The sequence below is a fragment of the Seriola lalandi genome, unplaced genomic scaffold (assembly GCF_002814215.2).
Source record: "Seriola lalandi dorsalis isolate HSWRI2012SDOR001 ecotype SW California unplaced genomic scaffold, Sedor1 jcf7180002054529, whole genome shotgun sequence".
Lineage (NCBI taxonomy): Eukaryota > Metazoa > Chordata > Actinopteri > Carangiformes > Carangidae > Seriola > Seriola lalandi.
The window spans coordinates 500,976-527,775 of record NW_019525082.1 but is presented as its reverse complement, the minus strand read 5'-3'; the positions used below and the strand labels follow the sequence as shown (position 1 = coordinate 527,775).

At 40.2% G+C, this 26,800-nt stretch overlaps 4 protein-coding genes across 8 annotated transcripts in view; 2 read left to right on the top strand and 2 right to left on the bottom strand.

Annotated features, from left to right (window-relative positions):
* Nucleotides 1-8,451, bottom strand: part of msh3 (mutS homolog 3 (E. coli)) — a 60,309-nt gene extending 51,858 nt beyond the window's left edge. For all 4 annotated transcript variants that reach the window (XM_087176104.1, XM_087176106.1, XM_087176105.1 and 1 more), the window contains exons 1-2: nucleotides 8,334-8,451; nucleotides 7,772-7,855 (exon numbers count right to left, since the gene is read on the bottom strand). In XM_087176104.1, coding sequence (XP_087032230.1) covers nucleotides 7,772-7,839 — 68 coding nt within the window. In that variant the 5' untranslated portion in view covers nucleotides 7,840-7,855; nucleotides 8,334-8,451. The remainder of the gene's footprint in view (nucleotides 1-7,771; nucleotides 7,856-8,333) is intronic.
* Nucleotides 1,985-3,486, top strand: LOC111661000 (lymphocyte antigen 6G-like). The gene is made up of 3 exons (XM_023414457.2): nucleotides 1,985-2,136; nucleotides 2,621-2,728; nucleotides 2,890-3,486. Exons 1-3 carry the CDS (start codon nucleotides 2,088-2,090, stop codon nucleotides 3,036-3,038), a joined length of 306 nt encoding a protein of 101 aa, XP_023270225.1. The 5' UTR covers nucleotides 1,985-2,087; the 3' UTR covers nucleotides 3,039-3,486.
* A 640-nt stretch (nucleotides 8,452-9,091) lies between the features above and the next one.
* Nucleotides 9,092-18,056, bottom strand: LOC111661023 (alpha-galactosidase MYORG-like). Of its 2 annotated transcripts, none has more exons than XM_023414488.2 (6): nucleotides 17,934-18,056; nucleotides 15,710-16,203; nucleotides 14,472-15,003; nucleotides 12,892-13,696; nucleotides 12,662-12,780; nucleotides 9,092-12,070 (listed from the first exon to the last, which is right to left on the bottom strand). In XM_023414488.2, exons 2-6 carry the CDS (start codon nucleotides 15,985-15,987, stop codon nucleotides 11,723-11,725), a joined length of 2,082 nt encoding a protein of 693 aa, XP_023270256.1. In that variant the 5' UTR covers nucleotides 15,988-16,203; nucleotides 17,934-18,056; the 3' UTR covers nucleotides 9,092-11,722. The 2 variants fall into 2 exon arrangements, with proteins under 2 accessions (XP_023270256.1, XP_087032228.1); XM_087176102.1 differs by having other exon boundaries at nucleotides 17,885-17,983.
* Nucleotides 18,057-19,801: 1,745 nt separating this feature from the next.
* Nucleotides 19,802-24,666, top strand: izumo1 (izumo sperm-egg fusion 1). Its single transcript, XM_023414491.2, has 8 exons — nucleotides 19,802-20,036; nucleotides 20,288-20,362; nucleotides 20,566-20,649; nucleotides 20,767-20,787; nucleotides 20,929-21,018; nucleotides 21,329-21,456; nucleotides 22,114-22,264; nucleotides 23,010-24,666. The coding sequence occupies exons 1-8, from the start codon at nucleotides 19,835-19,837 to the stop codon at nucleotides 23,180-23,182; spliced, it is 924 nt and encodes a 307-aa protein (XP_023270259.1). The 5' UTR covers nucleotides 19,802-19,834; the 3' UTR covers nucleotides 23,183-24,666.
* Nucleotides 24,667-26,800: the final 2,134 nt, after the last annotated feature.

The window sequence follows — 26,800 nt, the reverse complement described above, 5'->3', positions numbered from 1 at the left end:
ATAGATGGTGTCGCAGACCCCCTCCCCTGTTTAGCGATGGCCTCTCCACTTTTACATAGATGGCTTCTTTGACTCCCCTTTCAAACCATCTGTCCTCCCTGTCCAAGATTTCGACATTGCTGTCTTCAAAGGAGTGTGCCTTTTCCTTTAGGTGGGAGTAGACAGCTGAGACAGGGCCTGAAGAGTTTGCCCTTCTGTGTTGGGCCATACGTTTGTTTAACGGTTGTTTTGTTTCCCCAATATATAGGTCATTGCATTCCTATTTTTCAAAAGGATATATTCATATCTATTTCTGTTTTCTTTAAAGTCGTCTTAACAATATGATCTGCAGTTTCATTACCCTGAACTCCATTGTGCCTAGGGCCCCAGAATAGCCTGATTTTTCAAGCAGGTCGCCTGCTTCATCATTGGGAGGCAAGATATGTTTAACTTAATATCTCTGTTTAATGTTTATGTGTTGTCCTGAGTTTTTGTCCTAGTCAATTTATTGAGTTTTATTACAAATAAATTTTAATGATTGGACATGCTATTAGGGATTCACTGAGACGCAACAATACCTAATGGCCGGAGAGAGGAAGTAAATATTCCAAGACCCTCTTGGCCTCTGCCGCCATATCTACATGGTTGTCCTGGGACATGACGGATGTTATTCAGGACAATAAAAAGGAAGGTCTTGGAATGTTTACTTCCTCTCTCCGGTTCTTTCACAGGGTTGACTAAAAGTAATACTAAAAATAAACTCAAATGAACTAATGTTAACCTCAAGAAGAATAAACATTGTGTCATGTAAAAGCTGTGACTGACTACAGATCAATATTTGTTCAAAAATAACAACGGTTCTGCATTTCACATCACTACAGCAAAAATAGGTTTGTTATGAAGTAATTGTAAAAAATTAGTGACAAAACACAACATAAAACATGAATCTTAAGTAAATTAATAAATTGTGGTCAGCTGTTGATTCTGACGATTGTTGAAGCAAACCATTACTATCTGGTCTGGTATTTACTTTTTTACACTTATCACCATATAACTGTGCTGTACTGAATGCCCGGTGACTATGGTTATTGAAAAATAAAACTGATGTTTTTCCATTATGTCTTACAGGTCTCATCTTTATGGGCTGTTGTAACAGCAAATAATGATCTTGAAATGCAATGTTGTTACAAGATAACATTATTGCTTCATCTGTGAGTGGTTCTTATATTTTGGCTAGTGGGTTTACATAGCACATTAAAAATAAAATAGTTCAATAGTTCATTAGTGATAAAAGTAAATATCCATCATTTCTTGGCAAGATGCGAGGAAATGCAAATATTCAAGACGATCAAAATGTTGAACAATGAAAGGAAGGACTTGAAAAGTTCACATCCTCCCTCTGGTTTTCCTTTCACAGATTTGACTGGAAGTAATATATAATATGTGCCAGTTAAAGTTGACATTAACCAGTTTGACTAGTTTGTTTGTAGGAGTTCAAACAAAGACACATTCAATGAATTATCCATGTGAAATTCTAATTCCAGTTTTGGCGGTTTGCATGTTTTCAACTCATTTTAAGGATGACACTGTTTTGTTTGAGGTAATAAAAACATTCTCTGACTTCTTTAGCTTTTGAAGTCCTTCCAATATTCACTGGTTAATTTCATTTTGCATCATTTTTAACTTAAAATTATATATTTCAACTTTTCACAAAACACTAAACACACACTGTTTGTAGACAGACAATTGAACTGGTTTTTGTTTTCTTTGGTGTAGTATACTTTAATGCAGTAAGTATTCACAGTTGCTTAAGGACCCTTAACATCATTGTTCACTTTAGAAATGCATTTCCATTTAGACTCACTACCACCGGATGGTCACAAGATGGTGCCAAAGTAAGGCCTTTTCAAAACATGGAGTAGGTGTACAGTGGCGAGGTGAGCTGAGGTTATTCGGCTTTCTTGGCAGGAGGCCTTGTGAAAAAAAAGTAAATTGTAATAAAAAGGACTGAGAGGTTGGACTATAAAAAGGAAGGATTTGAGAGCGTTCACATCTCCTCTCCGGATCTCCTCTCACAGGGTTGATTAAGTCCGTTTTCCTCTCTGTTCATGATGCGGCTTTATGGAGCTCTGATCCTGTTCATGATTCTGTCCACAGGTGAGAACAGCAGGTGTTTTGATTCACTTTGGATGGATATTGCAATATATATATATTTTAGTTGTTCTTCAAAAAAGGCAGCGGTGTCCAAAAGCCGTTTTGAATACGTGACTGTATGAATTTAAACATACTTATTTTAAATAATATTAAAAAGGATGGAAATATTTTGTAAGTGGTGATTTTGAAAATACCATTTGCAACACTTCCACATTGTAGTGTAATAATTTCTGTTTTCCATGGAGGGGCTATAAGTTTGTTTGCATTTTCTCTCACGTTTCATGTTGCATTAGTGTAATTTTTCCCAGCTGTTGTTGCAGAAGAAATTACCGCAGACCTTTCTGATGACTGTCTTCTTACTGTAGGAAACCTGTTTTAAATGTGTGGAAACGTTAAAATTTGTAAAACATTTTAACTTGTAAAATTGTGAGCCTAACATTTGGAGTGTCTTAATCCATGTGTGACAGTATTTTGTATTTCTGTACAGCATGTGGATTGAAATGCTACACGTGTGTAACTCCTCACCCTACACTCTGCAGACGGATTTCAACTTGTCCTGAACCCCTGGACCGTTGTTTTGCCGTCAATGTCTCAGGTAAGTTGTCCTACACCACTAGAAGTATCTATATCTAACACTGAACTCTTCAAAGATATTATCTATCAGACAGGGTCCGAGCTGATACGTTGCTGTACTGAATGCCTGGTGGTTTTTGTCGTTGTGATTCAAAACTGAGGTTTTTCCATCATGTCTTACAGGTATCCTCACTAAGGGCTGTCGAAGAAGTATTAACTGTGTAAGACGTACGCATTGCTGTGAGGAGGACTTGTGTAACAGCACCATACCCACTGGTCCCAGTGCCATCCTCCTGCTGGTATCCTCAGCCATCACTTCACTCTTTCTCTGAGGCTCTGGAGCATCTACAGCTGAGAATATCAAAATACTTTTTTTTTTATAAAACAAATTTGTATGACTCAAGACCAATAATAGATTAAACCTAATAATTTACTGAATAAAACCACTATATGATGAACTATTAATTTGTTTAATTCCCATGGTTCTTCTTTTTAGTTCCTTAGGTTTAACAGTACTATTTCAAGCAATATATAGCCTAGCTTTGTTATGAAGCCATAATTAGAAAGTTGAGCGACAAAACAAGACTTAGAATATGAGTAACTGTGTGCAAATCAATAAATTATATTGTTAATTGTTGATCCTGAAGATTATTGAAACAGACCACCATGTGTTTTGTTATTTTTAACACTTACAACTGCAAAGTGTTCATAAGTCTCCCTGGCAGACTTAAGAGAAACTAAAGGAACTCATGTTGAAATAAACTTGCCCCCAAACTTTAACATTAGTTATGTTTTATTATTTACACAGATTTCAAAAAGCTGGATGTGAAATGTCAGATTTTTACATTAGTATTTATTGCGTCTGTATCACAGCAGAGATGTTACCTGCACTATAAAACGAGAGAATCCCTTGAAATGCCAAGTGTTTTCAAGTATCTCGACTCAAGCGAAGTACAAGATTTGTTTTTGTAAAAAATCTGGTAAATGTAGCTGCATCTGCTCAGGGATCCTTCGCTTAGTAAATATCCTTTTTGTCTGGGCTGCACATGAGGCCAATTTCTTATTGTACAGTTCTGAGAATTCAAGTTTTTCATCCATCTTTCAGTTCAAGCTGTGGCCAACAGTGATTGGCTGTGACCACAAAGGTCATCGTAACTCGGGTCTAAATTCAACAAATTTGAACTTTTGCAACACACCACACATACAACAATGGCAAGGCACACACATCAGTTGTCTCTCTGTGATAATGTCAAGTGTTTGTAGAACATACGGTGCACATGCTCAGAGGCTTGCTTATGGAATGTGGGATATAGTAGGAAAAACAAGGGTCTGGCCCTTGTAGAGGATTTTATATTAATCTGCTTTTATACTTTTAATAAAATAATGTGTGCATTGTTGACGTAACCATAATATGCTTATAACTAAGTGACTTTTTATAAAACTTGCTGTGCAACGTTACAGAAGAACAGACTGAACTTATGATATTGTTTGAAGGCCACCTGGGGAAAAACAACTTCTTATATGGTAGACATCCCGGATCAGAAGACAGACAAAAAACGAGGAATAGAGTAGCGTATTGTCTCTGTTTGTGTGAATCTCTCACAGATCCACCGCCACAAGGGCTGTCCCGCGTAGGGGAGACAGATAACACGAGGTGAAACAAAACAGAGAACACGTGGAGGAGCAAAACAACGAAGACAGCGGCATGGACCGATAAGAAGAGACTCAACCCACATTGTATTATTTTTTTCTGTGTAAGAATATGAAAGACTGGGTCAGGAAGAGGCAGAGTGTCAGACTTCCTGAACTGGCACAACTGCATGTTGTTGTCAGGGAGAGATAGTTTGGCCCAGAGCTCTGTAACGATCTCCTTTTTCTAATTCTATATTGCTGTTAGCTTTAATAAATGCTGGGATTTTAACTTTTAATGAGTGTCCTGTTTCCTTCATCAAACCAACACGCGAGTTCAGGTGACAAACTCAACACCCTGCACATAACGTGTTGGTCGGCACATTACCATTTCGCAGTCGTTGAAGCACACCACACACACAGAAATGAGGAAGTGTATGCAAATGCTGACTGGACAGAGCTATGGAACTCAGCACTGAAAAACTGACTAATACAATCTTCCACATTCTAATAAATATGTGAGTAAGTATGTTTTCTCAACACATATTTACATAAACATTAATGTAGCTAACATTGATATTGACATATGTAGCAGCAACATCAAAATTAGTGATTTTCCTCGACTTAATTGCTACTGTTATATGTGATATGACAAGATGTGACCATTCATCCAGTCCCTCCTACCACTATTGCCAACCTGCCAGCACTACCAGTGAGGGCCTGATGATTAGGAATGATGATGCACGTAAATGTGCATTCAGTTTAGCATCATTGCATATTTTCTTTACTGAGCATTTTAACTGCATCCACCCTCTGCCTATCAGCAGTGAACATCTTACTGCCCCTCCCAACCACATATGTCAAAGCGGCATATCTCCACTGTCAGACACCAATAAAAAAAACAACCACAGAATTAGACTGTTAGATATTCATCCCCACCCACACTATGTATATGGGATTCCCATATTGTTGTCTCAGGTGCAAAAGTGCATGCATAAACAGTATGTACAGAAAAACAGACATGTAAGAGACATTTGCATATGTCTGGAATGATTAAAAGCACCTACAGATGGAGTGTGTGTCTTTTTTTTTCTATCCAGCTAATTTTATTTTTTGGTGGCTGACAGCGGAGATATGCCAGTTGGAGGTATGTGGTTGGGAGGGGCAATAAGGTGTTCACTGCTGATAGGGTGGATAGTCAGTTTTGATACTTGGCAAAAATATGAGGCGACACTAAACTGAATTCACATTTACAAACGTCATCGTTCCTAAAACACCCCAGGCCTTCACTGCTGGTGCTAGCAGGAGGGTGGCCACAGAAGAAGCCCCCTCCTGCACGCTGGAGGTCAGGGCATGGCTACATGTGTATCCAAAAAGGTTATAAATCCAGCTTCCAGTGAGGGGCACTTGGGTGGCAGTGATGGGAAAGGAGTGGATCAAACTTTGCGGCCTTTAGGCAACACTGTGCGGATCAGTGACGGGTCACAGCTGAGTCACTGAAAATCATTATTATTATTATTATCATCAATATTTGACTTGTTATTCACTTTTGAGTGAATAATCCTGTAGTTATGACTTTGGGGGTGTTTTATGTCTTCAGGTTCAACTGTAATCACAATTAATTAATACTATTAGCCATTTCTTCAGTTAAAAATAATCAGTAGGATTCATGTCTGCAGCCTGGAGAGAAACAGGCTTTCTGCCAGGGGGACCTGTCACTGTGCGCATGTAAGCGCAGCTGTCAGTGCCAGGAAAGGACAATTTGGGAAACCTGAGCTGGTAACTGCAGCTTTAAGGTCACAAACTGAGGACAATATTACTCAGGACAATATATACAGATAAAGGACATTATATCTGTGTAGAACATACAAACTAAGGACAATATTTTTTTTGTATGTAGTGGAGTTGAAGAACAAAGCCCACACCATGTGACGTTTTGGGTCTTGACATTTTTAAGCTTCCTGTGTAGCTAACTGTCTTAACTGTGAGTGAGTGGGAGAGCATATTTTCAGGGCAGAGTGATGAAGAATTGTGATTGGCGCAAAGTGGGTTTAACAGTAAAGAGCGAATGTAACTACAGTACACCCACATCATAAGCTTTATAACAGTTTGTCATAACATACAGTAAATAATGTTAAAAGAGTTAGCTAATGTTTCAACTACTGAGCTTTTCAACCATGTCTGAAGAATGAAGAAGGATAAGATTTGCGCAAGATATGCCACTACTCAGGGTACTGATGTTTTCTTGATGAAACCCTTGACAGGTTGAAGGCTAACAAACCTGCTGCCCATCATTTGCATGCATGTTTTCTAACTTGAAGCTGCTCTCTCTGTGTATTTTGGTCACACATATCACCGTTTCTTGACCCATCATTGGCAACTGTTTATCAGTGAACAGCTTGAAACCACTGGCAGGGGTGAACACTCCAACGCACACATACGCAAGTATTTTTTGGCACAAGACAAGCAAAATAACTGTTTATTACAACACTGCCACCTACTGCCGCTAGCAGTTCAAAAATCCACAGGGTATCTTTCATTTCTTGAAAGTACACCAAAATCTCATAAAGCAAAATGGAAGTCACAGAGTCGCAGAAGCCTCAACATTTTGGTAAACCAGAGATGCATGTCTGGTGTTGTCTGAGTTGACTGAGCTCATCAGGGTTGACTGACAGTGTTGACCAGGCAAAAGCGTTGTGGATTGCGAAGACACTGAATGGTCAGAAGCGGGAGATCTCACCATCTCTCCGTTGCCACTAACCTGTTTCTTTTGCAACATCCTGTCTATAAAACATTACCACACTGCTAACCCGTCATAATTCTGTGAGCGTGCAGGTGCTCACAGAGCTTGCAAGCCTGTGTCTAAATGTTTGCAGGCAGAAACAAAATGTACAAGTCTACAAAACTAAGATTACAGATGTACAGATGCACTACAGATAAACTTCAGTGCACAATGATTGAATGTTTGGGGTTCATTGTTACCTTTGCCAAGGAGGTTATGTTTTGACCTGTGTCCGTTGGTTTGTTAGCATGTTTACGCAAAAAGTACTGAACTGATTTGCACTACACTTGGTGACGAGATGGGCAAAGGAAGTCAAATTGATTCTTGCAAATAGGTATTTGGCCCCCCTCACAAGGTCCCGGGAAAACCAGCTCTTTGAAATCCCTCAGTGTAGAACTTCCCACACAGGCCAGGTTATCTAATGCAGCATGTGGATGTAGACTAGGGCACAAAGCTCTTGCAGATAATTCATCAGTGTAAATTTGCTTATGTTAAACCTATCTGCAACACCGCTATGGGACTCCTGGTTGGCCAAAGACCATAGACAGGCCAGGGCACTGTTTGCCAGTGGGATTTCGCTTTTATATAGATTCTGATAGATCGGACAAAGGATGGTTATAAAATCCTAGGTAGCAAAGGCAAGATAATACACACCTGCACTTGTGCTTCAGAAAGCCTGAAATGAGCGCTACACTCAGGCAGACTGATGAGAGGGATGACATCCTCCACCAATCATTCCTAGAGAAGGAAGAACACAAACTTGACACCACAGCACAGACTGTAATATCAATCTGAACTGATTGCATGTAGTTTCTATAGTACCACAACTTCTCTGAACAAACCCACAGTTATTTCATCAGTATAGGCTGATGGCTACAAAAGAAAGTAAGCCTTCCCTCAGTGGATCTGCTAGCTATTTCTGTAGCATAGCACTCCACTGAGTATTGATGAATTTAACAATAACCAACAGTAATAACCTTGACTGTTCTGTCAACTTTAGGATCAAAGATGAAAGGGCCTGACAGGTTGTAAGTACTATGCCTGTTGCTGTGCTACGCTTCCTTCTTGAAATTGGTCATCTAACCAACCCTGATTCTTACATTTTAAAACTTGGCTAAAGAAATCTGGAAAATTTGGTTTGAGCATTTTAATGCGTCAGCACTCAAATCAATTATAGCAAGACAAACGCATTTAAGCATTATTTAAGACATTTTACCTGCGGTGTTGATTGAATTCGCCATGCACCGTGATGAGGATTTCTTAAACATTGATTTCTTCTGCCTTATAAAAAAAAAAAGGGTAAATGCCGCGCCCGCCATTTTGTTAACGTTGCGTCAACGTGCGTCACGCTACGCGGAAGTAGACTGTTGTCGACTGTACTGCAGACCTTTTTTTTCCCCACACCTGCAGTCACTGGTGGTTCATGTTGACCATCAAGTCAGGTGAAGTCAGCCACAGATCGATGTCGAACCTTATCTTACCTTATGATTCAAGCTATGATTGATTCGTATTAAGGAACACAAGGTGTGCCGTGAAAACATTCCCCTCACCAGTGCACCATCACCACCACCATCACCATCACCACCACCAGCAGCAGCAGCAGCAGCAGCAGCAGCAGCAGCAGCGGCCTGGAGTGTTGAGACAACGCAGGTTTGGTCCACCGATTAAAAATGCTGAGACTTGTCCTGTCCTCTTGAACCGCAGTGTCTCCCTCAATGTGAAGGGTAAGTTACCTCCACACCTTAAGTAACTAATGAACCTCAACGACATAATCGACCAGACAGGTCCCATCACTAATAGGTGCCAAAGCAGTGTTATATGTGTTGGCCCCATGGCTTGCTGTGAAGGGGACTTGTGTAACAGTGCCATACCCACTGGTATCCTCAGCCATCATCACGCTAGCCTATCAATATGTAAAATCTGTAAATGATTACAGATCAATATTTCTTAAAAAAAAAAAAAACACACAATATATTCAAACATTGAATTGTTTAATAATGTCAGTTCTGCTTCACTATTTACAGCAAAAATCACTTTATGAAACCCTAATTAGAAAGATGAGTGACAAAACAGGACATAAAACATGAACAATCATGAAATCAATAGAGTGCATGTTAGCTGTTGATTCTGAGGAATATTGAAGCAGACCTTACAAGTTTGGACTTGCTCATCATTGCAAAGTGCTGCAGTGATGAGCATTGAAAGGTCAACCAACATTCTAACAATTTCAGACAAATAAAATGCAGAAAAGATTTGGTTTGCTCTGTTTCAGAGATTAATCTGACTGAATCTTTTTATTCTTTATTTCTTTATGTACTCAGACCAGCCAAAATATTCTGTATTTGTAAAAGACAGCATTAGGCTACACTTTCTTTTTAACAGGTAGGAAAAAAGGAAATCGGACAATGTGGCATATGTATGGCACACTGACAATCAAACATTTTTTATAGGTGAATAAAGACAATCTACAGATAATGCAAAATTATAGTGAGAGAATTACAAATATGATCCTAAATTAGTGTAGTTTGTTCACGGGAGCTTAAACACAGATGCATTCATATAATATAATCAGTGCGAAATGGAGCGTATTGCTCTTGTCATGGGAAAACATCTGACTTCAGCTTTGGTGATGTTTATGTTTTCAATTCATTGTAAGGATTACAGAGTTTTGTTTAGGGTTACACATTTCTCTGACCCTTTTGGAAGTTTTTCACAAAACATCAAACACACTGTATAATGTATGTATGCATGTATAAAATGCAATACATATATTTAGTTTTTTGACAAAATACTCCCTTTAAATGATGTTTATCGGTAGACATCTCACCTTTCACATTTTGCACTTTGTTATCTATATACAAATTATAAAATATAAAAGCATTGTGAAAATGTGGTGGTTTGTCATCTAATCTCTCTACATGCCTGCCACAAAGACATATGTGTGATAGTACTTAAAGTTATTTTCTTTTCTTTTTTTATAGAAATGTTGCTGTCATAGTTGCTGTGTGTAAGCTTTTCAACATTTCTGACTTTGGCTCCATCTTGTGGTGGTATCAAGAATGCAAGAAAGCAACACAAAGACTACCACACCATCATAATAATATGGAGGATGCTCTAATCCCATAACAATTATTTATATATATATATATTTATTTATATATTTTTTCTCTAATTTCAAGCAAGGCATTTAGATGACTTAACCAGTGGTGTGCTTTACTCTCATGCCAGCAATCACTGTGTAAGAGACAAACAGAGTATTCAGATGGCAGATATCTCATTTTAGAATAAATTTCCTCAAGTACTTTGCAATGTCAGTAGTTAAAAACGTAAAGGTGCAGAGTATCAAGCATATCGCTGTGTGCAGAAGTGGGTGTTTTATTATCCCACTGGTTCTCTGTGCTAAGGCTGGCGTTAGTTTAGTTGGCCTTAGTTCAGCTGATAAGGCAAATTAAAGTCACAAGGCAAACAAGGACAGCACATTAAAATACGGCATCTTTGAGAACTATTCTTACTTTACAAGGCAAACCAGCAGCAGTTTTATAATAAATCTATTTCTTGCTGTGGATCAACAAAATTAATTTCAACATAACATGTTTTCTTTTAAATCTGCCCTGAGCTGTGAATTTAGATGAAGGCTGAAAAAACATAAATCACTAGATTTTGGCACTGAAATGACAGAATGGCACTACAGGTCAGGGAATGCTGACATAAAAATATTCAGTCAGTCTGTTGATCACATGTCTGATGACAAGTATCCCCTAATTTAAACCCAATCACATTAATTTACTGTATATACACTTGAATAACAAATCAATCAGCAAATCAATAACAAACAGCAAATCAATAGTGTTACTAAAACCGAATAAATATAAAGCTCAAGAGACTAACAAATGAGTCACATGTTGTCACGGTTGCTTAATTAAAGCATTAATTATTGATGCACGTTAGCTTAAACAGGCAGTTGAGAACATAAAATCACAATACAGCAGTTGTCATGGTGACATAAGGTTAGACATGCCCCCAACTCAGAGTGCATATTTATTATCGGTTCAGTCTCCAACCCTGTCAAACCACAATAAAGAAACGCATCAGTTACCTTATCGCACAGTTATTCCATCTGCCCTGAAATGCCGTTCACACAGAAGGAAATAAAACCGACTATCACCCTAAAACCAAAACCAGTCTAGCTATAGGTCTCAGACAAAAATGTTATATCTATATGTCCATTAGGTGGAAGACTGCGGTGGTGATACAATCTGAGATCGGTTTTACTATTGGCTGTGGAAGGCACATGAGGATGAGGATCAGATTAAGGATGGACCAAGAGAATCAGAGGTGAATACAAGTTTCTTTCTAATTCTTTGGGTGGACGGTTGTAATCTGCAGGCAGAAGTCCAGACAAAGAGCAGGTCAGAGTAAACGTTACGTTAATCTTTACCAAAATCACATTCTGCTGGGGCAACAGATCCCTAGTGGTCATTTCCCTTTGAAAAACAAATATCTGCATCTATTTCTTGGCATGTGTGCTCACAAGAATGTATATGTGCATACTGTATGTGTGTGTGTTTGTGTGAGAGTTTATGCGTCTTTAACTCTTTAAAGTCTTCAATGAACCCATGTAAAGAAAGCTACCTCATCTAAGTCCACGGGGTAGTCAGTGAGGTAAATGGGGCCTTTATCAAAATGTTCCCCCTTGTAGCTTCTCCATCGTCCTGCAGGCAGGTAGATGTCCCTCTCCTGCTTTCCTGGCTCTAACACTGGAGCTACCATCAGGTCATCCCCGATCAGGAACTGGGAGTCGATCTTATAGGCTGCCTCGTCGTCATTGGCGATCCACCAAAGGGGCCTTACGATTGGGTCTCCTGTATCAAGAACCTCACCTGCCAGTTCGAGAACCCTTGGGGCCACCAGTGTCTCATGAAGCCCTGTGAACTTCTGCGCTATCTGTACCACCTGTAGATGAACGCACAAAATACAGCATTAGTATCATGCCACGGAAAAGACGGTGTAGCATTATGTCTGGTTAGAGAGACGCACAGTTTCTTTTCGACTCCTGGAGGGAGGCACAATGAGGTCAGAAGTAATATAAAAGGTTTTTCTTTATTTATATAAATTCATATAATCTAGTAAATAATAAATTATTATTAAATTGGTTATCGTGCTTTCCATAATAATGTTAGTAAACTAAAACCACCCACATAAATTGCTGCATTATAATCAATCACCTATATTTTCCCTCATTGAGACCTGATAAACATTGTTATAATTCTATATTTTAAAAAAAGCAGCCAATTTGGGCTTGAAATTTTGTACTTTTTCTAAATATAATAAGGAAACTAAATTTGAAGGCAGCCTTCTACAGCATCACCAACCTGCAGAGGACAAATGTGCATGAGTTTCACACACCAGTTACACAAAACATTTGCCCATTGTAACGACCGAATAATAATAATAACGACCGGCAACAACAACAGAAAAAAATCTTATTGTGTAAAATATTTTTAAATTTTTTCCGACTAAGATATCCACTGTTCTACTGTGCACCTCATCGTCATAGGCCCACGGTGGTATAGAGAACTGCATGGCGGGCATAAACGCTGACAGCTCCAACCATCGGATGTACAGCTCTCTGTCTGGCAGACCATTTTTGCCATCTAGGCCACCTAAAATTCAACACAGGTGTCAGACATTAGACTTAGGACCACATCAAAGATAAACACAGCCATCTTCTGACTCTAAAACTCTCTGTAGCCATATGTAATGGAGTCTCGTACCTGTGGTGCGGTTGGGGTATGCGTTTCCTCCTATCATATCAGGTAAGACAAACTGGTAGCCTAGAATGCTAATCGTCAGAACAGTTGGGATGATGGACTTGAGGCCGAGCTCATAACCCCATACTGAATCTCTGTCAATGATCCTGAAGAAGCAGGAGATGTTCTGACTCTGATAACCCACCCTCAGCTCAGCACGCTCACTGAAGGGTACAGCCATCTCTGTGTAGCGGCGGGTGAAGGTGGAGGGGTCAGAAAGTGGGACCAGGGTGCTAAACTGTTGGGGGAGGTAGCTTGTCTCTCCTGCATCAAACTTAAAGGAGGTCACATCATAGCGGGCTTTCAGCATGCGCAGATGCGAGGAGTACCACTCACGGGCTTCTGGGTTTGTAAAATCCAAGATTCCTCCGATGCCGTTCCACCAGCGAACCAGAGCAGGCAGCTCACCGCTCGGCTCCCGAACAAACAGCCCCTTTTCCACGGCAACTCCAAAATTGATGGAGTCATAGTTGATAAAAGGATGTGTCCAGAGCGACACCTGAAAATTGTCCTCTCTGAGTTTGTCAAACATTCCACTGGCATTGGGGAACTTCTGCGGGTCAAAGTCAAACTCTCCATAGTCGGCAGTGTAGCGGTCGTCCAGCTCCAGATGGGAGCATGTGAAGCCATGTTTGGTGATGTCAGAGGCATAGCGCAGCAGCTTCTCCTGAGTTACAGATGTTTTGTGGAGAGCCCATGTGGACCACACTGGATGTTTGAAAACTTCAGTAGACGGGACCTTGATAGGCTTTGGGAAATACCGACGCACCTGTGCAAAATGCATACAGAGCAGAGAGTTACTACAGGCATCCACAGCTTTTGGTTCTTCATCAGGGAAAAGGTTTGTTTGTCTTTCGTGTTTGGTTAATTTGATTGACATTCTTCTATCTTAGCACAGTGACTGGAAACACCTTGCATTGCTCTGGAGGACATCACCATTCCCTGCCAATAAATAGTCCAATAATTAAAATAGATAATCAAACAGTACAGTAATTCAAAACGGAGACAAGTAGATCTCCAACTACAACCAGGCATTGTTTGGGTTTTGATTTATTTATTAAACAATTAAACTGTCAGAATTGTTATTGATTAATTTTCTGTCTTTAAACCAGTTAAAAATACATCAATAATCAGATGAACATTAGTGCCAGCCAAGACTGCTGCTTGGCTCTGGTATTTCCGATCATCTTCACTCCAATTTTGCTTTTAGTTAATTTTGTTATGCTATATTGGACTTTACAAGCAGAGAAAGTTGGCCTTACTCTGTAAGTGCACCACAAGTTGCCTGGAGGAGAACCAACACATGCAGTTTCAAGTGTTCTTGGTGCAGTCAATTTGTTCCAACAGTTCCCCCATACCCCAAACAATCTCAACTAGGAAATGCTTAAAATTTACTACTTTATCAGCACTTAGTTTAAACAGATGGTTCTTCAAAAAAACGTAACTACGCCGTACTTAACTGAATAATAAAAGTTATACAGGAAAGGAGAAGGGTGAATTTGCTCTAACCATAAAAACAAAATGCACAGTATGCCTATACTCACCATGTATTTATGAATGGATGTAACATCTGACCCAACACACACTCTATAGCTGAGTTCAGGTAAGGCCTGCTGTCCATCTGGTGGTCTGAAGGGAGAGTCCTGGTACCGGGCCTGAAACCTGAGTGTCCTGTCCTTCTCTGACCAGCCCAAATGAAATGGTACCGAGTCATTTATCTTGATCGCAGTTGCATTCGATGACAGCCAATAGCGTTCGAGAATTCCCCCAAAAGCATTCCGATTGGAGTAGATGTCACTGGTGATGAAAGGCAATGGTTCTTCCTCTCCCTGGATCCGAATAGGCCAGTACTGTGTTGCTGTTTCAGCCCCTCCATACCAATGGGAATCATTGTACGCCATGGCGTGCTCCACCAAGCGCTCATTTTGCAGCTCCTCCCAGCGAACACGGTAACACATTACTGTGTCCTTTGGTCGAACCGTCTGGATAAAGAAGTTGAGCTTGCCAGAATCTGACTGAGTGCAGCTCAGAATACTTCCATCCTTTGAGCATGAGTCCAGATCCAGAGTGCCAGACCTAGAATGGTGTGTGGACAGAGGTGAGGAGAATACAAAGGAACTGGTTCAGCACAGCATTAGATGAGCAAGTATCATTAGCATCATATTTCTGTATTGCTGAAAAGATATCAAGCTCGCCAGAATGTTTGAGACTATTAGAATAGCAGACAATAACAGACAATATTATAAGCTGCATTCAATCGCTGTAGTTCTCTGCACATCCAGGGACTGTACTATGGCTATTTCTGTCAATGTGAGCTGTGCTGATAAAGGACGTGACTAAATCAGTCTTCCCTAAGGGTGTAATCATTTGTCTGTCTCATCTGGTTTTCCATTATCCATCTAAACATTGCAGACAGGCAGCCCTTTGGCAAAGCTCAGCACACAAAGAGCAACAACTGTGCTAGGACAAAAAAATGGTTACAAGAGTTATTATTAGCCAAGATATACTGACTGTTTCGAAAATTGTACCGAAGAATTACGAAAGTTTCTATTTTTCTGTTCACTCTGTGTTTTTATTGCTCAGAAATTACCAAAGCATTAGTAGGATAATCCTCAGTCTACCTGACATTTTCTGTTTTATTTTATTCTAAATTGAATAGCTTTGGGTTTTGGACTGTTGGTCAAAATAACAAAAGACAAAGTGAGAAAAAAAATGAATAAGTCACCTTGGTCTCTGGGTAATTGTTTTCGGCATTTGTTTCTGCAATCAACAGTGAACCCACCTGAAGGTCATAGTGAAGATGACAGCCCCCGCCTGGTTACGAATGATAAAACCGTCCTTGTCAAGGTCTAACAACTCTGTCTTCAGCAGCTCAGCTTTACGGAGAGACGCTGAGTAGTAGCACCAGGCAACCACAGCAGCTAGCACCAACACACAGCCTAACATTCCTGCCAACACCAGGGGTCGGCCTTCGTTAGCCAGTTTCTTCTTTAGCGGAGAGGCTCCGGCTCCCCCAGCCATCTGCTGCTCCCCAGGAGCCACCGGGACAATCTGATACATACTGAAGACTTGAGGCAGTGAGGTGTGCACAGAAAGAGGCTTAGAGGAGGTGAGGCAGGAGAAGACAGCTGCAGTGAACTTGCTGTCGGTGTTGGCGAAAATGTCTGGAATTTATCTTCACACTGGCAGCAGTGGGGGTGGAAAAAAAAACCTAATGTCTACCTGCTGATCTTTAGCAACGTCTCCATTTCTGAATGTGGGCTGATTTGTCCCAAGCTGCAAGACAGACAGAGACAGACAGAGGCAGACAGAGGTCAATATTCAGTTTAAGAAATGGTACAAAGAATCACAAGTCGAAATGTGTCAGAGACAGGAAATAAGCCACTACCAATATCATCAGCACACAGTTTTAATCTGGTAAATAGCAGGTAGCCAGGCTCTGAAGCCACACAGGCACCGATGGTAACAGGACCAATGAAACCATAAAAACGGGCTATGATCAGAGAAAGTCCAGACACCATGTCAGCATTGTTCAATCACATTTATCTCTCGGGTAAGAGCAACTTGGATATGACTAAATAATATCTATCAGCCACAGCTTTGAAAATAACTGTACTGCAGGAAGCCTACAGTTTTCAGATAGAGCATGGGCCAATCATCCACAACAGAACCCTGTTTATCTTCTCCACAGGTATCATTATGTTCCAGCTCAACATGCTTATTTTCTTCTGATGAAGGTTAGTGGCAATGCAACAGTCAGGGAAGGAAACCTTGCACATGCACACCCTGCAAAAACTGGGTTCCTGTACTTAAACTACTACTGCTGCATGACGTCTTCCTGTTCAAGACAGTTTACTCAAGTCTCAAGTCTTTTAATAAAGATCCTTTAGCTCCCCTGTATATACGGTTACAGACAACACTGTGCCATATTGTTAATATGATCAATTTTAATTTTAATCAGTCATGTATTTCATACCACATACACAAACTTAACCCTGCTTTATTCCAGCTTCCCAGTGCCCACCCTGCTTGGCATGAGCGAGTCATCCCCTCACTTCCTGCTCCAGATCTGCCCCATTTCAATTCTCACTTATTGGATCCATTCTTACTTGGTTTATTGTGTTTAAAAAAAAAAAAAAAAAAAAATCAATAGCCTTAGTAGCAAGAGTCTTTGATTTTCAAGTCCCAAATATTACCAACCACTGCTTTTTAAGGAAATTGTCATAAATTATTTTGACAATCGTTACTACTCACACAATGTTTTACTATATATAGAGATTCTAGGTCTATTTTAGGACTTACTATTGAATTCATGGTTCAAAATGAGAAGCAATGTGGCAGTCTACAGATCCATTGCAGTTTGCCTCTCAGATTGTTCATGAAAGTTAGCTTTCACACTGTGACTAGAAATCCTTTTTAAATTTTGCTGGTTTTTGAGACAAAATACATGCAATGCGAAGTGCTTACTGCTTTCACAAACAGCAGAAAATAATCAATCTGGTCAGTGCAGTACTTCAGGCTGTACACTGAGGGCAATGCATGTTTTCTTACCGAGTAGCGAGCTCATAAGCACAGACACACGTTCCCCTCATAGAGACTGCTAATTATTTTGTGTTCACATTAGTTGTAGCTTAACACCTAAAAGAATGAAAACCTAAAAACACCGTCATATGACTTTGCTGTAATGGTCACAATGGACACGAATAGACCCACACGTGCATTTTTGCACGTAATTTTCCACTCCAGAGTCGTAGTGACCTAGAGTATATCCAAACATTTCCAATTCCTGATCGATAACACACAGGCACTCGTCGACACGGCTGTTGACGCTGTGTCGGGACATTACTAACCAGCTCTACCAGTTGTCACGAATTGTCTGAACGGTCGTGTTCACAGTTAACAGCTATGTTTTCCACGTCAATATCACACAAATAACTTAGAAAATACATACGCTTACATTCAAAGTACCCTTCGCAGCGCTGAGACCATAAAAAGAGTTATCTCACCTCCGCATCTGTCTCCCTGGGGTCAATGTGTAGTTACAGCTGTGAGCGCAGTAGCTTACTGCGCAGCTGCGGAGTGGTTTAAAGTTCTACGGCCCTGCCCATCAACGCACGACCTCGAAGCGGATTCGTCCATGAATGTGTCAATCAAGTACTGCACCTTCGGTTGGCTTCTGGGAAATGTAGTGTGGGAATAAGGTAGTCCTCTAAAAAGAGATTCCTAAATCGGCAACAACTTTAAAGTTAATGACCTTCCAGGAAATGAAATTGAAATGAATAAATAAAAAAAAAACAAATGTTAACAATTCTAGCTATGTATTTAAATTAACGTATATATTTTCTTTATCTTAGCTACCGTTTTCCATGGAAACCATTCAAGTATCAAAAATAATTCGTAGTATTCTGTTTTTTCGGTTTTCATCTAACTACAAAATGCCGTGAATATATGAATATATAGCCCCATTTTTGTAAATAGTAACTGTTTGTTTTTGATTACCTTGAAGGGTGACCAGGCAGTTTTCTTGCGGTTTGTAAATAGCAATCTAGTAGAATCTGGCTGGAATACGCCGTGTTGCCAGATCAGCTGGCACAGGAGCAACATTGCACAGCTTGTCCTGAACAAACTACAGGGGTGAGATCATAGCAAATAATAATGTTATTGTGACTGTGACATGCTTTCCACCACTGGGTGACAGCAACAAGCTATAAATGACACAATGAAAGAGCATGCTATTGCTAAAAAAAAAGTACTCTTCTGTTTTTCGTCCTTGTTTATCTTCTTAGGTCATTTAATTAGCAATGATAGTGATGGAAGCACCAATGACTGAGTTAACCTGTATCTGTTGCAATTATATGCAGAAGCTATAGCAAGTTCCAGTGACATTATGCTAGTTGTACATGTAGTAGCATTAAGCAGCAACAGAGGTTAAAACAGAAAAGTATAATTTCAGAGGCAGACAAGAAAAGGCCAGGTAGGTGCTGTTAATGCTGGATTTCCTTGTGTGCAGCTGCCTCAGTGCCCCAGACCATCAAGAGGCCCAGATTCACTACATGCCATTTGATTTTGGTGATTTCATAACTGCAATTTTGTTGGGGAGTATGCAACTCAGCAGTCATTAATAAGATGTTGATTAGTTGATTGAAAGTATTTACAGAAACTACATTGATAACCAATTAATTGCTTACTTTTTCTCTCAAAAATGCCAAATGTTCACTACTTTCAGTTTTTCACTCGTGAGGAGATGATGATTTTCTTTGTGTTATGTGACAGTAAACTGAATATAGTTGAGTATTCCGCTCTTAACTGGACAGAACAAGCAATCTGAATAGATCACCATGGGAAATTGTGAAGGCATTTTTTTTACTTTTTTTTTTTTTTACAAATTGAATGACTGATCAGAAGAATAAAAGGCTGATTAATCAATGATAAAAATACTTTGTTAGTTTCAGCCCTCAACATGTCAATATTCCTTAATAAAATTATGTTAAATTAAACTCAAAAATCTCAAAAACAATGACAGAAAACTCTAAAGGATTTATATATACTATACTATACTATACTATACTATACTGTAACCTAGTCCCAGAAAACATGAGGCCATCATCGATCCAACAGTAATTTTTTTCACTTACGGGTTATGTGGCAATGGAAATTGTAGCGGTAACGGTAAAAGTAGAAACAGAAGTAATGGGAGTAACACTAGCATTTGTGTGCAGTACTAACCGTAAAAGTACCACTTACTGCGAGAGCAGCTGTAGGAGTGGTGATAATGGTTGCAGTAACTTAATAGCGGTGTGCGTAGCAGAAATAATATTTGGCAACTCTGTTTCAGAGCCTGCAGTGACCGAAAAATCACAAGAACTAAAGTGACTCATCCTCGGGAAGTTCATGTTGCAGAGGGGAGATGCTGCTGATGCTGGTGTCCCTGCTTTGCTGTGTCCCTGCAGTCAAGGTCTGTCTGCAGTGTGACCGCAGGGTCAGGCTCCTACATGAAGACTTAGTCCTGTCTGCTCCCACTGTGGTCGACCAGATTGAAGTGAAAAAGATTTGTGACCACGCTTATGAGACCTACAAAGAGACCAGCCGGGAACGAAAGGGCATCATTGGTGAGCCTGGTTAAGCACAATAAGACATACAGTATATGAATGTGAAATATGCTGATATTTCACCTAAAGCAACTTATATCTCATAGTTTGTCTCCTATTTTCATTACATTTTTCTAAAATATTTTCATGCCACTAAGGGTTATTTTATGACGTGGAGATTGAAATGTTCTGGATAAAAGTCTGAGTGAGATGCTTAAAGTGTAAAATTAATATAATCAGTAAAAGATGACTAACTGTTTCCCGTTTCTCAGATCCCACCACTCTGTACAGAGCCAGAACTGAGTACCAGAGTGAGTTTAATCGATTTCTGAAAACCCCGCACACTGGTGAGAAACAGAGAAACATCATTCATCTTAACCATTTGTTCCAAAAGGATACACGTAGTTGGAAACCTGGAACAAAGACTGTAGCAAAACATCTGTGATTATTCCATCGTGTCATCACCAAATGTATTTACAAGTGACACATTAATCAAGACAAACTCAATGTCCACCAGATTTTTAAGACTAAACTTGTTTTCTTTTTAAAGGATCTGTAACACATGAAGCCATTCAGATCATGGAGAAGGGCAGGAGGATATTGGAGAAACACTTGGATGCCTTCATCCATGATGGTAATTGGCATGAATAACAGTGAGTGTTCTGCACAGTATGAGGCAGGGCACTTTGTATAAGTCATTGCCAAGTACAAGATGAATTAGTTTCAGATCATTTGTTTGTCTCTCCCTCAGGATTGTGCCCCAACAAGTGTGGTAAGTTTGTTCTGTCCAGTTCTTCCATCTGTGTTGCTGTAAATCCTTGTAGAAAGACATACTGTACTGTATATAGAGTGCGTGTTTACAGGACACGTGTGTATGCATGTGTGTGTGTGTGTGTGTGTGTGTGTTTCTCAGGGCTTCTGAATCGAAGAGTAATGGATTGCTTCTCTTGCCGCTACAAGACATACGTCTGTCACTCACCCTCTGGCCAGCAGGACTGCGGTGGTATATTTTTATGTTTGTTTGTGCGTTCATGTTGTTGGTGGGTGGGTGGGTGGGTGGGTGGGGGTCGCACCTATGCTCCGTTCCTCAGAGTACATGGGCTCGTGCTGTCACGGGTGTGTAAATGTGTTCTTAAGCGAGGAGGCACTGCTGCTGCCTGCCCATGTGCGGGGCTAATGAAGAAGATTATTCAAGTAATCCAGATGCAAATGAATGAAGCATCTCTCTCTCTCTCTCTCTCTCTCTCTCTCTCTCTCTCTCTCTCTCTCTCTCTCTCTCTCTCTCTCCCTCCCCCCTCTGACACTATCTCCAGTGTACCCGGTGCAAGCTGAGGAGGGAGGCCAGGCAGTGTTGAACTGTTTTCTTCCATGGCATCGTCTTCTGTTGGGAAAACCAGAATACCACTACTCCTGGGCCCCTGGAGTCCCAGGATCTAAAAAGGTCTCTCCACCATTACTGTCTCCTTCTCAAGTGACAGCCAAAACGGAAATATAAGTAGCAGCTTACCACTTTTAAACCACTTCAGTTCAATTCAGTTTTATTAGCATAGCGCCAAATCACAACATCTTAAGGCACTTTACAGTTTTACAGTTTTACTTTCAATGTTTATAGAGAGAAACCCCACAGTTCCCACAATGAGCAAGCACTTGGCGACAGCAGAAAGGGAAAACTCCCTCCAACAGAATCAGCCCCGGGCCGGGGCAGCAATGTCGACTAGTTGGGTTGAAAGGAGAGAAATGGATGGGAGGGGGTCAGCAATTAATAGTAATACAACTACTAATAATAAAAATGTTAATGATAATATAATGAGCACTGTCGTGGCAGATCTGGATCCTGCAGAATGAAGACAGACACAGAGAGACGGAGAGGAGAAGCACAAACTACAGGAATACAAAGTTAATGACATGCAGTAGTATGATGTAACTACTGCATGTAGAAATTGAATTCCAAATGTATCACTTTTTAACCACTTTGCATACTTCCTGATTCCCATGTATTACGTTATGTCCTTTATTTAGCTCCACTCGTGAATATGTAGGTTGACTGTCTGCTAGCTATATCACCCACCAAGTATCACTTCCTAATTTGTACATGCAGCTGGATGAGAGTGATTTCAAAGCCGTGGTAGTGACAGACGACTCATCTGTGGTCTTAAATCAGCTGCATGTGGATGAACAAGGAACATATCGCTGCTCTCTGCGGCGCCAAGATGGAACCGTCTTCTACCGAGTGACCTTCCTGCTCACTGGTAAAGTCACAGCTCTGAGACACGTCATCACTGAGAAATTGTCAGATAATTCAGCTCTGAAAGGGCACGTCTGAGTTAATTTCGCATGTTTGAACAGCTGCCATAAAAGAGAACAGACACGCCAAAAAAATTGTCAAAACTATTTTTAGAAAGATGTCTCAGTCTACATATTCTAGTGCAGTTGCTCTTAAATTTTATTTATCAAGTCCATGGGGATATTGAAGGATATCCAGGAAGCAAAATTAAAACGCAGCGCTTCATTTTCAAAGAGATTATCTCACTAGATATTCATAGTAAGGCTTATAATCAGTTACTGTGGATGTGAGTGACTGTGTCTGTGGTTTGTATATGTTGGGTGGATGCAGGGTGTGTCTTTTTTTTTTTTTTAAGACAGTGGGTGGTTTTTTTTTTTTTTTTTTGCTCTTTACTTTTGATGCTCTTTTGGCTTCCTTGGATTTTATTTAGTGTATTCTTCTATACATGTTCCCTATCTGTGTATGGATTCTAATAAAAGGCACATTTGGTTTACCCTCACTGAAATGTGCCATATGTACTGTAAATGAAACTGTCAACCAGAGGATGCTTGAAAACTATTTTTAAAAAGTGGTTTCAGTCTCCCAACTAGTACCTAATGCTTAATTAACAAAATAAATCCCCAGAATCCTTATATATTTTTCCTATACACAAAAAACACTCTACAGTTCTATTAACAGATCTCTGTTATTTCCATCCTCCTTCCCCACAGTCTCCCCTTTGCCTGACCAAACTCACCGACCCCTCGTCACTCTGCCCTCTCTGCCTCATGGAGACAAGTACTCACCTTTCCAAACTCCTGAGGCCCTGCTGGTGCCAGTCATCGCCATGGTTACTGCTCTGAGTCTGGCGGCGAGCGTAGGCCTCACAGTTGTCCTGAGGTGAGCGGCAAGTAAGTGGGTGGGAGGGGAGAAAGAGAGGTCGATGCAAGACAAAGAAAGTTGTCATGTAGTCTGAGGATTGAATTGTGATTTATGAGGCTGAGGTGTATGTCCTATGAAACTACAATAGATATTTAAATAGGTTCATTATTTATAGTTAAACTGAGTACAGCATTAAGTTGTTTTCTCTGAAAGTAGCAACACTTCTTCCAGGAAGTTATCTCAGCCACCTAACAGCAAAAATCAACAGGTTCTTACTTACTTTTAAACATACTTGGAGGACAAGCAATGAGCAGTGTATTTTTGTGTTTTCCTGTGATTTAAGGAGAGGGTTATTGTATTAGTGAACTTTTTTGTAGAGTGATGATGAATCAGCGGCGAGCAGCGGAAGAGATGAGAAGGAGGAGGACGGAAGAAGTGCGATGAAGATAATGTAAACAGTAAACACACACTTTAATGGCAGGGATGTTTTACTCACTTCAGGTTGTGTATTTTGTCCTGTCGTTTAATAAATTTCCCAGCACGAAAATGTCGTGTCGTGTCTACAAATGAAGTGGAAGTGAGAATACATGTGGCTTAATGAGGCTGGGGTTTCTGTAAGCATATGGTTTATCTAAAAAAAACGTGTACATCATGACTCAGTCATAAAACAGAAAGTTGGAGCTGTAATTTACCCAAAGTACACAATACTCACAACCAGACCAAAAATCCCCCAGATACCCCTCAACTTCCCGTAACATTAAGCACCAGCTCGCCATAAAACAGCAATGATCTGACCCCAGTAGGGACACGTTCGCCCTGAATGGGGAGATGGCGTTGTCACGTGGGCATTTATGAGAGGAATCTGGGATGAGGTAAATCTCCCGGATTACAGTGTTTTTCTGAGATTAATAGCCCCAGCCATCCAATTAATCCAGGATAATCCCCCTGTGGGAGGAGGGGGTTGACGTGGAGGGGTAAAAGCTAGCGGCAGATGTTTTCATCAGGGCTTCTTTTTAATGTTTATTTACTCATACATTCATTCAGAGAGGCTGAGTAAGGGCAAGTTTGGGTTTTTTTGCATTACTGGTAATGTTCTTATGATTGTGAAGTCACTGTGTTCTTACCACACCATCACCAGACAAATCATTTCTTTCCCTTTGTCTGTGCTCTCTTTACATTTTGATGACATAAGCCGCTTCTGTTTCAAAAATAGCCACCTCTATTTAAACAAGTTCTGGCATGATCTCCTCGTCATCAAGTCTACAAGTCTGTCGCTCACTCTGCATGTTTCTGCTCACTGAAATTCAAATTCATTTGACTCAAGCCAAGTTTTATTTATTTTATTTATATAGTGCCAAATCATAACAGAAGGATCTAAGGTACTTTTCATATCGAAGAGATCTAAACCACATTCTGTACAATGAAACCAAATGAAAATGAAAGCGAGTGATTTGTTGTGTATGAGTCACCACATCCAGGAATTAAAGAACTACCTTACCTCTGAAATCATTGATAACTGCTCAGGCTTTTTGGGGTAATTTCTTACAAAATGTTTGAATCACAGGTAGTCACGTCGGGTCATGAGCTATGACAAATGTAACAAAGGTTGTGATGATGTAACGTGAGGGGGTGTGTGTGTGTGTGGAGGCTGAGGCCTTCATGGATGGTGACAGGATGCATGTGCGGTGCTTGCTTCCTGTCAGGCTGCTGAGATGGGGGCGAGAGAGGAGAGAGAAAACATTCTTTAAGACACCCTCACACTCACGTCACACCCTTCCAACACAACAGACCTCATCACTTCACTGTGGGTTTATATATGTGTGTGTTCAAGCCTAAAGTGCAGGTTGAGGCTACAGTAAATGCATGCTCAGCGGCTCTGCTGACAGCCATGATGAACTGTGTGCCGAAATGTGTGTGTGTGCGCTCTTGTGTGTGTGTGTGTGTGCTACTGTGGACTGAAATTGCAGCCTCAGCAGGGAGAGAGCGGGACACAGTGGGATTGCTGCTGAGGGACCAGCAGGCAGCGGTGAGGGAGGGGGAGGGGGGAAGTGGGAAGATGAAGAAAATGGAGTCAGAGGTTTGAGTGGGAGACGTTTGTGGGAAGGCAGAGTGATCTGAATGTGGGTTATGAGGAAATGAAAACAAAGATGTCAGATTGCACCTTATGTTAAAAACTATCCCACACCGCACATAATGAATACATGTATTTCCCTGTTTGTAACAAGGCCTGTATACAGCGGGGGAAAGACGTCTACGACATCCTGCTCGGTTAGAATCACTGGTGTTGACGCTCTGTGAAATGATATAGTCACAATCAAATAAGCAGGAATCAAATTCAGGAAAGTGTGGGTGTGATCATATTTGACTGATAGCAGACAGTGGACGACACTCTTCATCCACACCCACAACTGTCATCGCATTTTACTCCAGATATTCATAAACTAGTATAGAAAATGTGGGATTAATGTAGCTCTTATAGCAAGAAACCGAGAAAACAGGTTTTGAGGGACTTAAAGGTCATCAGGTAAGAGACAACAAGGCATCCTGACTGTTGATACACTGTACCAACTGTGTCCAATTCATTATTGACTTACAAAGTACATTATAATGTGTAATCTCTCATATTTAGCATTATTAATGGAAAGCTTAATGGACTTTTGAGTTTAATAGTGAATGGTGACCATCATTTCATTTCGACCAAATTGCCTTCAGGGAAAAGAGGATTACAACAAACTTAATGGAATATCCTGTTTGCTGAACCGAGGGCACAAGGTTACCCTCTAAATTCTGGCTTTTCTTGTTGAGCACAGTACTTGATCAGTAATCTTCTTAAAGGATATTAGTAAGTATGGGAATATTTTATATTTTTATTTTTGTCAACAATCCCATGAAAAGTCCAAAACGAATAATAAACTGTTCCCATAAACATGTTTTATCTGTGTAGCCAAAGTCTGATATACAGGCGGGATACAAATTAAAGGAAAAACCTGAATAAACATAATGAATAAGAAACATAATGAATGCAGATGCTTCCACACCGCACTGCATGGTATAATTAGCATCCAGTCATGCTCTGTGGCAGGTATAAAAATGCTGAGCAGTTGATTCCGATTTGGTATCAAGATGGCATGAAGAAAAGATATAAATGACTTTTTTCCATAGTTATTCAGTTTGAATTATTGGTGTGTGGTAAAGCCATGTAGCCATGACACATACTATACATGCATATATATACATGTGTGTAAAATAAGCAGAAACAATAGATCTATCTGTGCATTTGATATAACCAGTGTGCTGTTTTCTGAGATTTTGCTTATTCATTTTGCAGTATAATAGGTTGCAATATCATGGAAGAGAAAAAGATGCAGATGCGTTTGATTTCCCAGCAGAGCAAAAATAGAGCAAATTAAGTCTGTTCTGACATTTCATCATTGCAACGTTTTACTTTTTCCCTGAGGTCAATGACAACATGCTGAAAACAGAGAGAAAACATTTAGGGCAAGAGTTACTTTGTGTGCAGGGGGCCAGAAAACACACGCAGCTATGCAGTGGCCCAGAGAAGCTCAGATTTAATCTAACCCAAATAACAAAATTCAGCCTTCACCCTTTTCCTCTAAGAGCTGTTTGTTCAGGCAGGGGG

Bases quoted from the DNA above. Each gene is read 5' to 3' on its own strand.
- izumo1 (XM_023414491.2), top strand. From the start codon at position 19,835: ATGCTGCTGATGCTGGTGTCCCTGCTTTGCTGTGTCCCTGCAGTCAAG. The intron at 20,788-20,928 runs GTAAGTTTGTTC...TGTGTTTCTCAG, and splicing joins ATTGTGCCCCAACAAGTGTG to GGCTTCTGAATCGAAGAGTA. The intron at 21,457-22,113 runs GTCTCTCCACCA...TTGTACATGCAG, and splicing joins GAGTCCCAGGATCTAAAAAG to CTGGATGAGAGTGATTTCAA.
- LOC111661000 (XM_023414457.2), top strand. From the start codon at position 2,088: ATGATGCGGCTTTATGGAGCTCTGATCCTGTTCATGATTCTGTCCACA. The intron at 2,137-2,620 runs GTGAGAACAGCA...ATTTCTGTACAG, and splicing joins GTTCATGATTCTGTCCACAG to CATGTGGATTGAAATGCTAC. The intron at 2,729-2,889 runs GTAAGTTGTCCT...CATGTCTTACAG, and splicing joins TTTTGCCGTCAATGTCTCAG to GTATCCTCACTAAGGGCTGT.
- LOC111661023 (XM_023414488.2), bottom strand. From the start codon at position 15,987: ATGTATCAGATTGTCCCGGTGGCTCCTGGGGAGCAGCAGATGGCTGGG. The intron at 13,697-14,471 runs GTGAGTATAGGC...CATTTTGCACAG, and splicing joins CATCCATTCATAAATACATG to GTGCGTCGGTATTTCCCAAA. The intron at 12,071-12,661 runs GTGCACAGTAGA...GTTCATCTACAG, and splicing joins CGTGGGCCTATGACGATGAG to GTGGTACAGATAGCGCAGAA.